The 15,618-nt window shown below is 41.5% G+C and overlaps 1 protein-coding gene across 2 annotated transcripts; it reads left to right on the plus strand.

Moving 5' to 3' along the window:
* Positions 1–253: 253 nt before the first annotated feature.
* LOC115008437 (NXPE family member 3-like) lies at positions 254–7,225 on the plus strand. Of its 2 annotated transcripts, XM_029432044.1 has the most exons (5): positions 734–792; positions 2,985–3,265; positions 4,202–4,270; positions 6,314–6,519; positions 6,593–7,225. In XM_029432044.1, exons 1-5 carry the CDS (start codon positions 781–783, stop codon positions 7,144–7,146), a joined length of 1,122 nt encoding a protein of 373 aa, XP_029287904.1. In that variant the 5' UTR covers positions 734–780; the 3' UTR covers positions 7,147–7,225. The 2 variants fall into 2 exon arrangements, 1 of the variants encoding a protein (XP_029287904.1); XR_003832294.1 differs by lacking the exons at positions 734–792; positions 4,202–4,270; positions 6,314–6,519; positions 6,593–7,225 and adding an exon at positions 254–398 and having other exon boundaries at positions 2,985–3,506.
* Positions 7,226–15,618: the final 8,393 nt, after the last annotated feature.

Raw genomic sequence — 15,618 nt, forward strand, 5'->3', positions numbered from 1 at the left:
TAAAGTCACGTTTTAGTGTTTCTGTTTCTCCCCTTGAGATATAATTATTCCCGGAATGAATAATAACCTTGTTCACATATTTGTGGACAGACAGCATTTCTGGAAGTTTTTCTGTTATGTCACAGATCATTTCATCAGATCATTTCATCAGTTTTGGTATCTTTCTTACCGTTAATGTTAATGCATGATACAGTAGAGTCGCCGATAATTAGCGCTGCTGGCTCAGTGATCTGTGGTGCCTCTGTTCGGCGCACATCCTCGATCCGCTGTTTGCTCAGTGATCCGCTGATCGTCCTCCGTCAGCTTCTGCGGTCCACTGCGTCTCGTTCTGCCCGAATGGCGCGGGACTGACAGGCGAGCTGGGTCCTCCAGCGGCGATCCAGACTCGGTTTGTAGCGGTAGGAATCTGTTTTGCAGCTGTAGAGACATCAGTGGCGGCGGGGCATTCTTTGCCGTGTTCACTGCTACAATCCACGGTTGCGCAGCGGGGGTTGATGTGAGCCGTTGCCGGTCTGATGGCAGCGGAGGCCAGTCTCTTTCTGTCAAGTCGGGTTCTTCTAGTTTGTTAGGGGTGGCTTTAAGTCCTGCTCCACGCTTATTCCAGACGTGACTGTTCTCCGGGGCAAGCTGTAGCTTCACCTTTGGGGTCCATTGTATTGTTGTATCCTTCTCTTCTAGATGAAATATCTTTGCCTGAAGTACTACAATCTTCTGTAGATGTCCACGGCAGTCCGTGCAGGGGGGCATATCCGTGAAAATTAAATTAATATTAGCAGAAAGATGCAAGCAGAGGTAAGCATGGCAAGAGCAAGCAGAGAAGCGTCCGCACAGCGAGAAAGCAGGAAGTCACAGTAATTGTTTATGTCCTTCTTGTTCATGTTTTTCTTTCAAAAAACTCCAAGGGCTTGTCTTTTAACGCCGGGTGCCGGCGAAGCCGTTATGAAGGCTTCGTTGCCTCATGTGCGAGCCTGTATAATATGCAGAGTGGCGCATGAGAATCACCTGTAGCGGTAAACACGTATTTTAAGTAAGACTGCTGATATTGTCTTCTAAATGTCTCCTCATTGGGTCTTTTCCCTTTTCCAAAAAAAGCTCTTTAAAGACATTTGTTTTCCACTCATTGTTGCTTGTGGGCTTAATTTTTTGAAGTAAAGTATCACTTGACTGAGACGAGCGTCTTGACATGTGTCAAGAGACACGAACGCACAGACAGATGTATCCGGTGATTTTTCAAAAATAAAACCTCTTTCAAAATAAAATACTTTTTTATTCAATCTTTCTGTGCGGCCCGGTACCAAATGACCCACGGACTGGTACCGGTCCCCGGACAGGTGGTTTGCTTAGACAGCGATATTGTTGAAGTTAGTTGGTTAAGGTCGATTGAAGTAAAACAGTCTTGGTATATTTCAGGAGTTACAGCTGTGTTTATGGTTCCGGAGGTTGAAGTTAATTTATTACCGTTTTGAAGGCAGGAGGTGATTCATTTTGTCAAAGAAGCTCATGAAGTCGTCACTACTGAGAGATATAGGAATAGAAAGCTCAATAGAGCTGTGGCTCTCTGTCAGCCTGTCTACAGTGCTGAAAAGAAACCTGGGATTGTTCTTATTATCTTCTATTAATGAAGAGTAATAAGCTGCTCTGGCATTACGGAGATCTTCTTATACGTTTTAAAATGATCTAACCAGACTAAACGAGATTCTTCCAGCTTGGTGGAATGCCATTAGAGGAGCGACAGAGTCGAGTGTTATTCGCAGTGAGGCTGCAGCGCTATCAACAAGATGAGTAATTTGGGAGGGACTAAAGTTTGCATTGAAGTCCTCTGTTATATTGATATTGAGACATGGGATTGAATTAAGTGCTGATGGAATCACTTCCTTAAATTTAGCCACAGCACTATCAGATAGACATCAAGTGTAGGATATGTTGCCTACTGGCTTGTAGTCCAGTAACAGGACTTCAAAAGTTATTAAAAAATGGTCTGATAAAAGAGGATTATGTGGACCGACTGATAAACTTTCAATGTCAACACCATATCCCAGAACAAGGTCCAGGGTTTAAATAGTGAGTTGGTTCATGTACATGCTGACTGAACCCACTTGAATCTAGTAATGAGATAAACGCATTATTAAGGCTGTCACTATCGATATCCACATTAATAATAAAATCACCTACAACAATTACTTGGTCTTCTTTAAGGACTACATTTGATAAAAATTCTGAGAATTCAGATAGAAATTCAGAATACGGACCAGGAGGGCGGTACTGTTGTGTTCTTTTTTTTTTTTTTTGGAGTTGGCGCTTCTATCTTGAATCAATCCAGTAAACTTCTTATTTATATCAAAGCATTTATTAATGTGATATGACAGCATAGAAGATATACTCAGCTGATGATGATTCTGTTTCACTGAGCCACAGACCATATTTAAGCAGTTACTCTCTCCCCCATCTTCACTGAATTGCCCCGTTTACAAGTTTCACAGTTTTTTTATACACTCTCCTGCTGGGGGGTTGTCCTCTTCCCATTGGTTGGCTGAGGCCAGGTCTTAGGATGACATGCGGCTAAACATGTCATCACTCGTTATATTTGGCAGAGTCCGACATTGTCTTTGCATATCTACACACCGACTCCAGATTAAGTTTAGGACACTCCGATTGAAGCATTCGGGTGTCATTACCGCCAACATGAATAACAATCTTACTGTATCTATGTGCTTCTATGTCGTATCAATCGTAAGAACAATTGTAGATTTTTACAATAAAGATTGCCACTAGTGAGATTTGAGTTTGTAGATATCATTATTTAGAATTGCAAGCAGTCAAAGTTACATTATGGACATGTCAACTTGGAATTATATGGGAAATACATTCTAGATATCTATAATTAGAATTGTTAAAATTGGAATTATATTTAGTTAAAAAGCTGTTGACATCTACAATTGCTATTACCGCAGTATTCACTTACCACTGGTTCTCTTTCCAATCAGGTGACACTGGTTCACCCTGGTGAGGCTATCGCAGTGCTGATAAGGCTGAACAGGGAAAAGCCTGACAGGATTAACTTCAAGAGCATCTTCCACTCAGGCTCACTATCTGAAAGTACCATCTGTAACATCTGCCTACGTCCAACGCAGCAGCCGCTGTGCAACTTCATTGATCTTCGTACAGGAGAGTCTTGGTTTTGCTACAAGCCACAGAATATGAGCTGTGATACCAGAACCAACCACATCAGGATGGACAACCAACATTTCAAGAAGATTATTCAAATGTGAGGGGGCAAGGAGATCAGACGGCGACCTCCCAGTTTGAAAAGTGAAGCTAATGCAAAAGTGCCTGAAACTTGTATTCTCTTTAATATCCAGCAGGGGGTGACAAAGAAGTTGGATTGTTTAGAAGTCTATGAGAAAATGACCCTAGTTAAGACGAGGGTCCTAAACAATATTAAAACATTAGGTAATCATTCTTTAAATAGAAAATGATTAAGCTAAAATCAATATATTTTATTTATTTTTAATTTTGAGCCTCTGTCTTATTTTGGTTGTGATCTTTTCAGAAAGAGATATTTTGCCACTTTTGGGTAAAACGTTATAAACATAGCATTGGCATATTATCACCTTTTTATATGACTTAAAGTTTATGAGTATAAGCAATTAGTGGCCTATTTAGACCGAGTGGACATGGAGCAACATTAGAATGCATTAGGAGTTGTTTTAATGTGAAATGTCCAAAAGTCATATTTTAGCTCTAGTTTGGTCTTTACCAACAAATATCTGAGCTGGTTGCAAACTTTGTCTGTCTATTGACTAGTAGTAGGTAATATACAATTGGTTAATCGGAGCTTTCTTTAAAAAACAGCTGCTTCCTGCGTTTAATAAAATATGCTGATGAGAGCGGTGAGACTCAACCAAACGGTTAAGTAAAATCAAAATAATGAGCTGAAAGAGGCTACAAAGTTCTGTAGAGGTGAGAGGAACTGCAAACTTATGTAATAACACCTTGCACGTCAGTCATTGGACCCATTTATTTATGTTGCAGCTTTACAGTAACTCACCAAAATATTTTTAAGAGGCTAAGTTGTGTTGAAGCAGCTTTTCTCATTTTAGTGCATGATTTTTCTAGTTTCAAATTCATTCAATTATTATAGATTTGAGTTCTTTGTTTGTTCTGTGTAAATGGGAATTTTATTATGTGTGCTTTTCTTCAGTGGTGTCAACATGAAAGTCTTCATTGGGGCTTCAGGACCTGAGAAGGTCACAGTGTTGCCAAAAAATAATATGAATTCAAAACTGAATGTGCTACAGAACAAAAAACATTGGAAAGAACATACCACTTTCTTGTGGGTAGTGTTCTTCTGCGGAGAGATGTCTTCAGTCCAATTTGAGAAGGGAGCATGGATCACTAGACTCCAGACTCCATGTTCATGAACGTGGCACCAACTGTTAGCAGTGTATCTAGTCCCTTGGGAGTAAGGATCAGTGACGTGCGGTGAGGTTCATGGCTGGGGAGGCACTGACTCTTTCAGAGTCAGATTTACAAATATTTGAACCCAACTGAGTAGCTTATTCACCATTTTCTTGGCAGCATGAACATTGACTACTGGTTATTTTTCATATCTCATATCAGCATTCTTTATACACACACAGGTATGGTACATATTTGGCCAAAAAAGAACGTTACATTTATAGCGGCTGAGAGAGGTATTTGCTCTGCATCCTCCATAGCGTTTTTAGTCTGATGCTTTGATTAATTTTAATACAGACTGCACTATTAACAAAATAATATTTAATTTAAGGTCAAAATTTAGTTTTTAAATATTGGATTGTTTTCTCTTAGTCCCATCTTCAATACAATTGTTGTCTTACGTTTATTTGTAAAATCTTCCATTTTTGGCCGTCAGTCGGAGAAATAAACTAAACGGTGCTACAATGCACTTGACTCTGATGTTAGCTAGCAGTAGCTTGTTGGCGATTACCGTCTCTGCGTATAAGAACAGCAGCAACATGAAGCTGTGGGGTCACGTGTGCCCTCTTCAGTGTGGGCTCACGTGCGCCCTCTTCAGTGCTGCAGAGTACTGTCTGCCTCACCTGGTGTTTTTTCACTGTGGTTTTATGTCACATCAGCAAGACTAAATATGTTACACACATACATTACATACATTAACTGGACTATGGAAAGCCAGGACGCATAATAAAAGTGTCAGTAAACATTATATTGGCGACATACAGAGAGATAGCAACAAGCACGCGGCAAATGCATGCACTCAAACTAGTTTGCGAGGGATTGCGCAATCCGTGGTGAGGCTCGTCGCTGCCGCATCTCTCCCTGTAGAGAATACGCAAATTCAGCGATTTTGACTATAAAAATTATCAACATTATTGAAATCATACAGAAAACGCATTTATAGCACAGACCAGTGGACAAATATACATTTTTATTTTATTTTATTATTAGTTTTTTTAATTTTCATGATGACGGGGGAGGCTCTGCCCCTGACCACACGTCCCTGGTAATGATAGCACATAATATGTTCATACAATCACTTAATACCCGCTGTTATTCCCAAAAATAAGGAGGAGCTGCAACTGCTTACTTGATTTTAGCATGAAAGCTGGTTTGTTTCTCAGAACTGTGTGGAGGGAGAGTTCACTATATGCATGTACCAGTGAATAAAATGCCTTTAATTACCTGTTGCCATTGTGAATCGTTGATTCAGAACTCCATTGATGGTGGCTTTTTATGTTCAAGTTCAACCTTCTCAGAGTTGATTAGACTAACTTTGTTCAGGTGTTCTGTAACCAGAAACTGTTTCCCATCTCAGGGTTAGGCTCCTCGTCAGGTAGATAAGGTTGATAAAGTCCAGTAAGGTTTTAATCCCAGTAAAGGTACAAACTACAAAAATGTTCACACCATTTAGGTCTATTTAGTGAGTTTGATTGTCAAATGTTGGACAGAGTAATAATTAAAGGATAATGCTGATAGTATTCCATATTTTTCTAATATGTATGTGGATAATTTTGTTTATCAGTTCCACATACACTGTGCTGCTCATGATTAGTTCACCGTATGTTTATTAAGCCAATGCTGAAAATGGACCAAAAGATGCATTACGTCTATTTGACTAATGTTAAAAAATTATAGGGAACAGCTGTTTTAGGAGATCACTAAGACTTAAAAAGAAAAAAGAAAACTTTATTTGTGACACATTTATTAAGATTGATGTATTTTGTAGCAAGAAATTGTTTTTTTTCCTATTTTTATGGGATTTTTTTGACTAACAAAAACATAGTAATCCCGTCCTTTTCCTTAACTTCCTCTCAGATCAACCAGAGGTGAAGAGCATCAGTGTGACATCTGGACCCTCTGGCTACTCCTACCAGGGTCTGTGGCGAGCACTAGGTAACACTACAGTTCGCCAAATCAACATGTCTGCCACCAGTCAGTGTCTGAAACACAAGCTGGTCCACCTATATGGAGACTCCACCATCAGGCAGTGGTTTGAATACTTCATGAAAACCCTACCAGGTAGCTGATTCACATCATTTCTGGCAACTGTGTGATTTTGTATTGACATCTGATCCTACTGTAATACTTATAGGTCTTAAGCAGTTCGATCTTCAAGAAGATAAGCTTGTTGGACCCTTTATGGCCGTGGACCATACAAACAACATCCTGATGACGTACCACTACCACGGTCCTCCCCTCAGTTTTAAGAATGTTCCAACCAGCGAGCTGCGCTACGTTGCCAATGAACTAGATGACTTAACTGGAGGAGCCAACACTGTCGTAGTTATTGGTGTCTGGGCTCACTTCACCTCTTTCCCAATGGAGGTCTACATCCGGAGGCTGCTGGGCATCCGCAGGGCAGTGATGCGGCTGCTGGACAGAGCTCCACATACTCTGGTCATCATCCGGACCGGGAAACCCAGATCTTTGACACTTTATTATTCGCTAATCAATGTTGACTGGTACACAACGCAGTTTAATAAGGTGCTCAGAGCCCTGTTCACAGGACTGAATGTTCATTGGATCGATGCCTGGGAGATGGTCGTTGCTCACCACCTGCCACACGACATCCACCCACAGACTCCCATTATTAAAAATATGATTGACATTCTCTTGTCCCACATTTGCCCCAAAAACAGTGGCTAGATGTGTAAATCTATACAAATTAGGAATGCTGTGATTCAATGATAACTTACTCCCATTGATGATGTTGACAACATTAATTTAATTGAATCAATGAGTTAAACACAACAATATTTCAGTAAAACTGAATAAATCATTTAAACTCAATAATGAATAATTCATAGTATGAAGTCACAAAAACATCATTTTGAAAAAGTCACAGTATTGCATGCTATACAAACCAATAAAATGTCATGACAATCCAGTTTAACAGGTTTCAGGCGATCTTTGGCAACTTGTGAAGTTGGAATATGTCACATGACTCATATATTCAAAGGACATTTAGTAAACTGGTAAATATTTAACTTGAAATAGCGCTATGAAAGGCTACGGCAGGATGTAAATAATGGATGCCAAATATAAGTCCTCTGTTTGTCCTTGTTAGCAGCCATTATTGTATGAATTGTTAACTTGGTTGTGCTTTTGGTTGTGGGTTGATGGAAAGTGGGGAAATGTAGATTTCTTTTGTTGCACAAAACAATTGAAATGCATGTAAAAAAAACAACTGAGCAAATGCAGCAGCACGTGTATTGACAAGAACTAGGAAACGGGATCATATTACTCCTGTATTAGCTGCTATGCACTGGCTCTCGGTAAAATACTAAAGACTTTCCTTTTTGATAAAGCTTATAGTAAGGGTTAGGGTTAGGGTTAGAAAGTAAAACTAGACATGACACAAGGGGAAATAAATCTTCAAAATAAATCAGGAAACTCAGGATCATGACATTTATGTCTTCCATATAAATACGTTTTACAATGCATATGTGTGCACATATTTGATATTCAACTTATTATCCGTTCATAGATACCAAATACTTTTGACTTGACTTGAAATACTTGATAGTGCTCCTTGTAGACTCTCTCTATATATATTATATACTGTTTTTTCCTAAAATATAATGAAATATATAGAAAAACAGTATAAACTATTATAAAGAAAACTCACTTTTCATCCAAACATTTGACCGATTGCAAATTGCAAAGTTCAGTTGCAGGCACAAATGGGTTAACCAGAATATTTGAGAAATGCATATTCAGTACACATCAATATGTCATATGTCGGTAAATATGCAAGTATGAGGTACAGTTGACAAAGTTCCACCTACTCACTTATTCCAGAGCATTTGAACATATCACTTAGTCTTCATCAGCCAATGGAGTTTGTCATGGAACTGTACATGTTCAAACTTATCCACACCTCCAGGACTTATTGTCTATCAAGTTGAGCTTGATTGTTTATTCTTGACAATCCTAACTTATGGTCCACTTACCCACTTATTCCAGAGCTTTAGAAAATATCACACAGTCTTCATACGAGTTCAGTCTGGGTTTGATGACAAGATGGAACATTTATTGATTGATGTTATAGAAACAGGTAAAACGATGTCATATATCACCAATGCACAGCTCTCTAACGGGGCTCTGGGGGCACATGGTTATGGATATGCACACTGAAAATTTGCATGTCGATGCTCAGCCAAGCAGAATCATGCAGTTCAACCGTGCAGGGGTGCCCTCATTAAAGTGACTCAACATACCATCATCCCAACACTCCAGGCTTTGCTTCCCTGATTGCTGCCACCAGCCTCCAAAACCTACCAGACTACCCGGATGGATGATTATTCTTCCCAGAGTTGAAAGGGGCATCTTACACTTCGTCAGTCCACCTCCTCCTTGAAAAACTGACTATTGGTCTGTTCCCTGCTATTGTTGAAATTGATTTTGTTGTGTTTGAGAAGGCAGCACAAGCTAACTAGCTGGACCAACAGACAGATTCAAAACGTGTCACAAACAGAAAATACAATGTTGTAGATCATAATACTTTCGAAGGCTGTATCAAATTAGATTTTTTTTCTAATTCCACTCTACCTCTGAATGTATGTGGTGCTGATTTAGTAAAAAAAAAAAAAGATCAAATTTAATTTTGTTTGACCATCCACCCTGACCTCCTGTTTCCACTAGAAGTCGCGCCTAACAATTTGCAATCTCCCTACAATGATCCAGCTTACCAATAGATGATAATAATAATAATAATAATAATAATAATAATAATAATAATAATAATAATAATAATAATAATAATAATAATAATATAATAATAAGCTTTATTTGTATAGCACCTTTTATACAAGAATTGCAGCCGAAAGTGCTTCACAGCAAAAACATAACAATTAGTACAAAAATAGACAGAATAAGAGCATTTACAGTACAATAATCACAGTCCATCCATCCATCCATCCATCCATCCATCCATCCATTGTCCACTGCTTATCCGGGATCCAGGTCGCGAGGGCAGCAGCTCTAGTAAGGAACCCCAATCTTCCCTTCTCCGGGCCACATCCTCCAGCTCCGACTGGGGGATCCTGAGGCGTTCCCAGGCCAGTGAGGAGATATAATCTCTCCACCGAGTCCTGGGTCTTCCCCGGGGTCTCCTCCCAGCTGGACGTGCCTGGAACACCTCCCTAGGGAGGCACCCAGGTGGCATCCTTACTAGATGCCCAAACCACCTCAACTGGCTCCTTTCAACGTAAAGGAGCAGCGGCTCTACTCCGAGTCTCTCACGGATGGCTGAGCTTCTCATCCTATCTCTAAGGGAGACGCCAGCTACCCGTCTGAGAAAACTCATTTTGGCCGCTTGTACCCGTGATCTCGTTCTTTCGGTCATGAACAAGCCTCCATGACCATAGGTGAGGGTAGGAACGAAGATCGACCGGTAGATTGAGAGCTTTGCCTTCTGGCTCAGCTCTCTTTTCGTCACAACGGTGCGGTAAAGTGACTATAATACCGCCCCCGCTGCTCCGATTCTCCGGCCAATCTCTCGCTCCATCGTCCCCTCACTCACGAACAAGACCCCGAGGTACTTGAACTCCTTCACTTGGGGTAAAGGCTCATTCCCTACCCGGAGTAGGCAATCCACCGGTTTCCTGCTGAGAGCCATGGCCTCAGATTTTGAGGTGCTGATCCCAACCGCTTCACACTCGGCTGCGAACTGATCCAGTGACTGTTGAAGGTCACAGACCGATGATGCCATAAGGACCACATCATCTGCAAAGAGCAGCGATGAGATCCTCAGGTCACCGAACTGCAACCCCTCTCCTCCACGACTACGCCTCGATATCCTATCCATGAAAATCCTGAACAGGATTGGTGATAAAGCGCAGCCCTGGCGGAGGCCAACATTCACTGGGAACAAGTCCGACTTACTGCCGAGTATCCGGACACAACTCTCGCTTTGGGCGTACAGGGATTGGATGGCCCTCAGAAGTGACCCCCTCACCCCATACTCCCGCAGCACCTCCCACAGTATCACCCGGGGACCCGGTCATACGCCTTCTCCAGATCCACAAAACACATATAGACCGGATGGGCGTACAGCCAGGCCCCCTCCAGGATCCTTGCGAGAGTGAAGAGTTGGTCCATTGTTCCACGACCAGGACGGAATCCGCATTGTTCCTCTTCAATCAGAGATTCGACTACCGGCCGAACCCTCCTTTCCAGTACCTTGGAGTAGACTTTACCAGGGAGGCTGAGAAGTGTGATACCCCTGTAGTTGGCACACACTCTCTGGTCCCCCTTTTTAAATAGGGGAACCACCACCCCGGTCTGCCAACCCCTAGGCTCTGTCCCAGACTTCCACGCAATGTTGACGAGGCGTGTCAACCAAGACAGCCCCTCAACACCCAAAGCCTTCAGCATTTCTGGACGGATCTCATCAACCCCTGCGGCTTTGCCACTGTGGAGTTGTTTGACTACCTCAGTGACTTCCATCAGGGAAATTGACGATGATCCCCCATCAGCTTCCAGCTCTGCCTCTACCATAGAGGGCGTGTTAGTCGGATTCAGGAGTTCCTCAAAGTGCTCCTTCCACCGGCCAATAACCTTCTCAGTCAAAGTCAGCAGGGTCCCACCCTTGCTGTACACAGCTTGGATGGTTCCTCGCTTCCCCCTCCTGAGGTGCCGGATGGTTTTCCAGAAGCACCTTGGTGCCGACCGAAAGTCCTTCTCCATAGCTTCTCCGAACTTCTCCCACACCCGCTGCCGCCCTTCTAGTCCTTCAGTACCCTGAAACTGTTTCCGGAGTCCTCCCGGATAACATAACCCGTAAGGACTCCTTCTTCAGTCGGACGGCTTCCCTGACCACCGGGATCCACCACGGTGTTCGAGGGTTCATGTTGTCCAGTCTTGTCAGTCACTGTCTGTCATGTCACTTCCTGTTTTATTTTGTACCTACCTCTTGTTTCCTCAGTCCAGATCCCTTTACTTCCTGTCTTTGTGTGGCTTTCCTGCCATCGTCAGCATCTGCCTGCCCTGATTGTTTCCACCTGTGCCCACTCACCTCTTGTATAAATAGTCCTGTCTCCCCTTGTCTTATGGCAGTTCGTCTTATTATATCTACAGGGAAAAAACTCCATGATTACTCACCACATGAGTGAAGTCAGAGGGACCATCTTTCTGCTGAGATCTCCAAATAAAAGAACAATGATAAATAATTTATTGAGCAGCAGCCTCTGTGCTTATCTGTCAGAACCTTTTTTCCCCAGCTGGTCTGTGGGAGGACCGTTTCTTTTTCTGCTTAGCCTACAGATGCTGCATATTTTCTTTCTATTTTGTTCCAAGACACAAAAGTACATAAAAATAAGCATTAATTTCAGAAAATCCAATGCATCCTGGAATATTTGCCATTAACCTCTTACAGTGTGGGGGGATTTACCCGAATATACCTACAAACGACATACCCAAAGTAAATTATAAGCTGCTCTTCAACCATTTGCACCAGATGCATGATTTTGGTCTCATTCAAAATATAACTATCTTATTGTTCTTGCAAAACAATGAAGAATCACTCCAAGTGCTTCTGGCACTGAGTAATAGTGGTCTGAATATACTAAATTTGAAGAAAATAAATTCCGCCTGAAGTTCTTTGTTGAAAAAGATGCCTGAAGATCTGCACACAACACTGCCAAGCAAGCAAACTGTTCATGCTGGAGCTGCCGGTAAAAAAACTTCTGGAGCTGGCGAGTTCTGTCAACATTACACTCGCAGCCTCATTAACCAAAATGTCTTTGTCAAAAAAGGAGAAAAGTGGACACGGAGTGTAGAGTTTTCCAAGAAAAATTTACCGTTTCCTATTCCTATTCCTATTTCATGTTTGGGACTACCTACCTTTGTGAACAACTTTTCTCTGTAATGAGCATCAATAAAACAAAGCTGCGCTCTAGGCTCACACACAAGCACTTAAATGATATCCTGAAATTGGCTGCTACTCAGGATTTGACGCCTGATATTGGTGCACTTGTGATGCTAAAAGATGCCAAGTTTCAGGAGCAAACTAAACTGAATAAGCCTACTTCATGTAAAATGTTGCTTCAGACACTTTAGCACAGGGGTGGGGAACCTTTTTCCTATCAAGGGCCATTTTTTTTTACAACATTCTTCGAGGGCCATACTAATTATTGAACTCATAACCTCTGCAAGTTTTCTTTAAGACACAGCCCATTCATTTTACTTTTTTTTATGCTGTGCAAAAAAGCAACTTTTTTATCCATATATCTTTCTGTTTTATCAGAAATCAGCAATCTTTTATCAGTCCCACAACGGGGAAATGTATCTTGTCACAGCAAAAGAACATATGAAGTAAAAAGGCAGCACACAACAATTAAATAGAATAAAAAATAATATAAGTACCAAGTGGTTAATAGAAAATAAAGTGAATATTGCACATGGCAGTGATAATTGCACAAATGATCAAAACTGAGTATTGTAAATGGCAGTGATAATTGCACAGCAGTGATGGAATAGTCTGTTCTTGGTGTGGTGGTCTACCTCTCTATCTTTCCATGTTTTCATGTTACGCTCTGGAGAGAGCTGCTTGTTGGGCCAAACTCTTAGCAAACTTTTATCAAACTTTATCCAAACTCACTCGTCCTTACAGCTCGTGCAGTTCGGCATGTCTCATGGTGTAATGACGCTCAAGATGATTTTTCATCTCCGCAAGTACGTCCACACATACTAGACACACTGGCCTTTTACTTCCACAAAGAAATCATCGTTCTTCCAATTTCTCCTGGAAAGTACGACATTCCGCATCCACCTTTCTCTGTTTTACACTCACCAAGCTGCGTTTGCTGATGTCAGTGACAGTCTCGTTTAAAGTTGAAGTTTTTTGACATGACGTGACCACGTGATGACACGTTCCACTCGTGTTGTGTTCAAGGACCCTGACCATGGCCAGGAAAAACAGTCAGTCGCCCGTTTAAAATATTGCCGTCTAGTTGTTTTAGCTAGTGGATTTTCTTTGCATGCGTTTATGAATTACCTTGAGGGCCGTAACAAATGGTCTCGCGAGCCGTATACGGCCCGGAGGCCAGAGGTTCCCCACCCCTGCTTTAGCACATTATATATTTCTGTGAAAATGAATACTTATTGTGGAAATATTTAAAGACAGGGTCAGGGTTTTTGGACATGCACACCTCTCTTCAGCGGATCCTTCCAACAGTCTCCCGAAAAGTGGCGCGAACCCTCAGAAAGTGCCGGTTTCAGGAGTATCAAAATAAAAGCATATTTAACAAAATAAGACTCCTCAAAATAAATATACAAAAAGGAGTATTATTACAACAAAATATGAACAATTGGATGTTTGTGAAATATAAAACATGTTATCATTTATACATCGGTTACACATGCATTTGTTTCTTCAAGGCTGGATTACTGCAACTCATTGTTATCAAGTTGTCCCAAAAAGTCGCTTAAGACTCTTCAGTTGATCCAAAATGCAGCGGCACGTGTATTGACAAAAACAAGGAAACAGGATCATATTACTCCTGTATTAGCTGCTCTACACTGGCTCCCGGTAAAATACAGAATAGAATTCAAAATCCTTCTCCTGACTTACAAAGCAATTAATGGTCAGGCTCCAGCATATCTTAAAGATCTCATAGTACCTTATAAACCAACTAGAGCATTGTGCTCCCAGACTGCTGGGTTTTGATAAAGCTTATAGTTAGGGCTGGCTCAGGTTTGCCTTGGATCAGCCCCTAGTTATCCTGCTATAGGTTTAGACTGCCGGGGGACACCTCCCTGCTCTCCTCCTTCTCTTCCTCTCTCCTCCCCTCCCTCTCTATCTGTATGCATTTATGTAAATGTATGTTACTAATCATCCGGGGTATCATCCCGGAGTTTCTGTGTCTATCATGTGGCAGGTTGCCTTTGATAAAGTTTATGTCAGGATCAGGAATCGTGGCTGCGCCTGCTACCCTGGTCCTGCTGGACAGCCTTTTTGACATTTTCCTGGATTCATCTATACTTTCTCTTTTTCAACACAACATAATTTCTGTCAAATGTTGTATTTGTACTATGTTGTTTATCCTGTACATACGACATCTCTTGCAAGTCTGTCCGTTCTGGGAGAGGGATCCCTCCTTAGTTGCTCTCCCTGAGGTTTCTTCCATTTTACCCCCTTTAATTGTGGGGTTTCTTTTAGGAAGTTTTTCCTTGTGCGATGCGAGGGTCTAAGGACAGAGGGTGTTGTAACCTGTACAGTCTGTAAAGCACACTGAGACAAATGTATAATTTGTGATATTGGGCTATATAAATAAATTTGATTTGATTTGATTTGTAAAATAAAACCCATTCAACTGATATGTCTAAATCTTCAGCGTTTCATTGGCTATACGATACGCCAGTCAATGGGAGACTCGGCTGCTGCTGGCTCAGTCTGTAAACAAAAGAAGAGGGCTGGCACCTCCTTATGAAGTTGACACTCATTGGCTGATGGCTGTAGATAACGCATGGAAGCTCCGATTGGCTCAAATGAAGTTTCAATCGAAAGGTCAGACTTCGGCATCCATCTTAGAAGCGCCAAAACAGCGCTGATGTGCGAGCTATTGCATTTTTACCGTGTATGATCAAAACATTTTAATCGTTTGGACAGAACGCAATCATTTGGACCTTTGGACCTTTTTTATTATTACTGATTACAGGATTATGATGAGACTTCATAGGTGAGTTGGCTCAAAGTTATTATTTTGATTTTAGATTTACTTGCTAATGTGAGATGCCTATTGTACTTGCTGTTGTGAATCTGATCTCAAAACCGTTTTGCTCACTAAATAGACGAGACTCTAAGCTTGCTAAGAGTATGTGGCATTGGGTACATTGCGGGCTCGCCGATGGGCTGTCCACACAGTAAGAGGTTAAATAAATAAATAAATACAATATCAAGTTGGCCTTCCGGCAAGACGAGGGCAACAGGCGCAGCCATAATTCAAATTTGTTTTTGCTTAGACACATTGTGGTTGCCATTTCTGGTTGTTAATGTTTTTTTGTCTTTGGCAATGCCCCTCAGGTCCAAACTGAAGAACAACGTTCCCTATGGTGATAGCCAACTGCTGGGCGGTGCTCTAGTCAATGTTGGCTATCACCGTAGTGATCGTGACA

The sequence above is a fragment of the Cottoperca gobio genome, chromosome 5 (genome assembly GCF_900634415.1).
Source record: "Cottoperca gobio chromosome 5, fCotGob3.1, whole genome shotgun sequence".
NCBI lineage: Eukaryota > Metazoa > Chordata > Actinopteri > Perciformes > Bovichtidae > Cottoperca > Cottoperca gobio.

What these genes read in the sequence shown, in the direction of transcription:
- LOC115008437 (XM_029432044.1), top strand. An exon ending in ACAGTGTTGCCAAAAAATAA is followed by an intron (nt 4,271 to 6,313) that starts TATGAATTCAAA and finishes TAACTTCCTCTC; the next exon opens with AGATCAACCAGAGGTGAAGA. An exon ending in CTTCATGAAAACCCTACCAG is followed by an intron (nt 6,520 to 6,592) that starts GTAGCTGATTCA and finishes TAATACTTATAG; the next exon opens with GTCTTAAGCAGTTCGATCTT.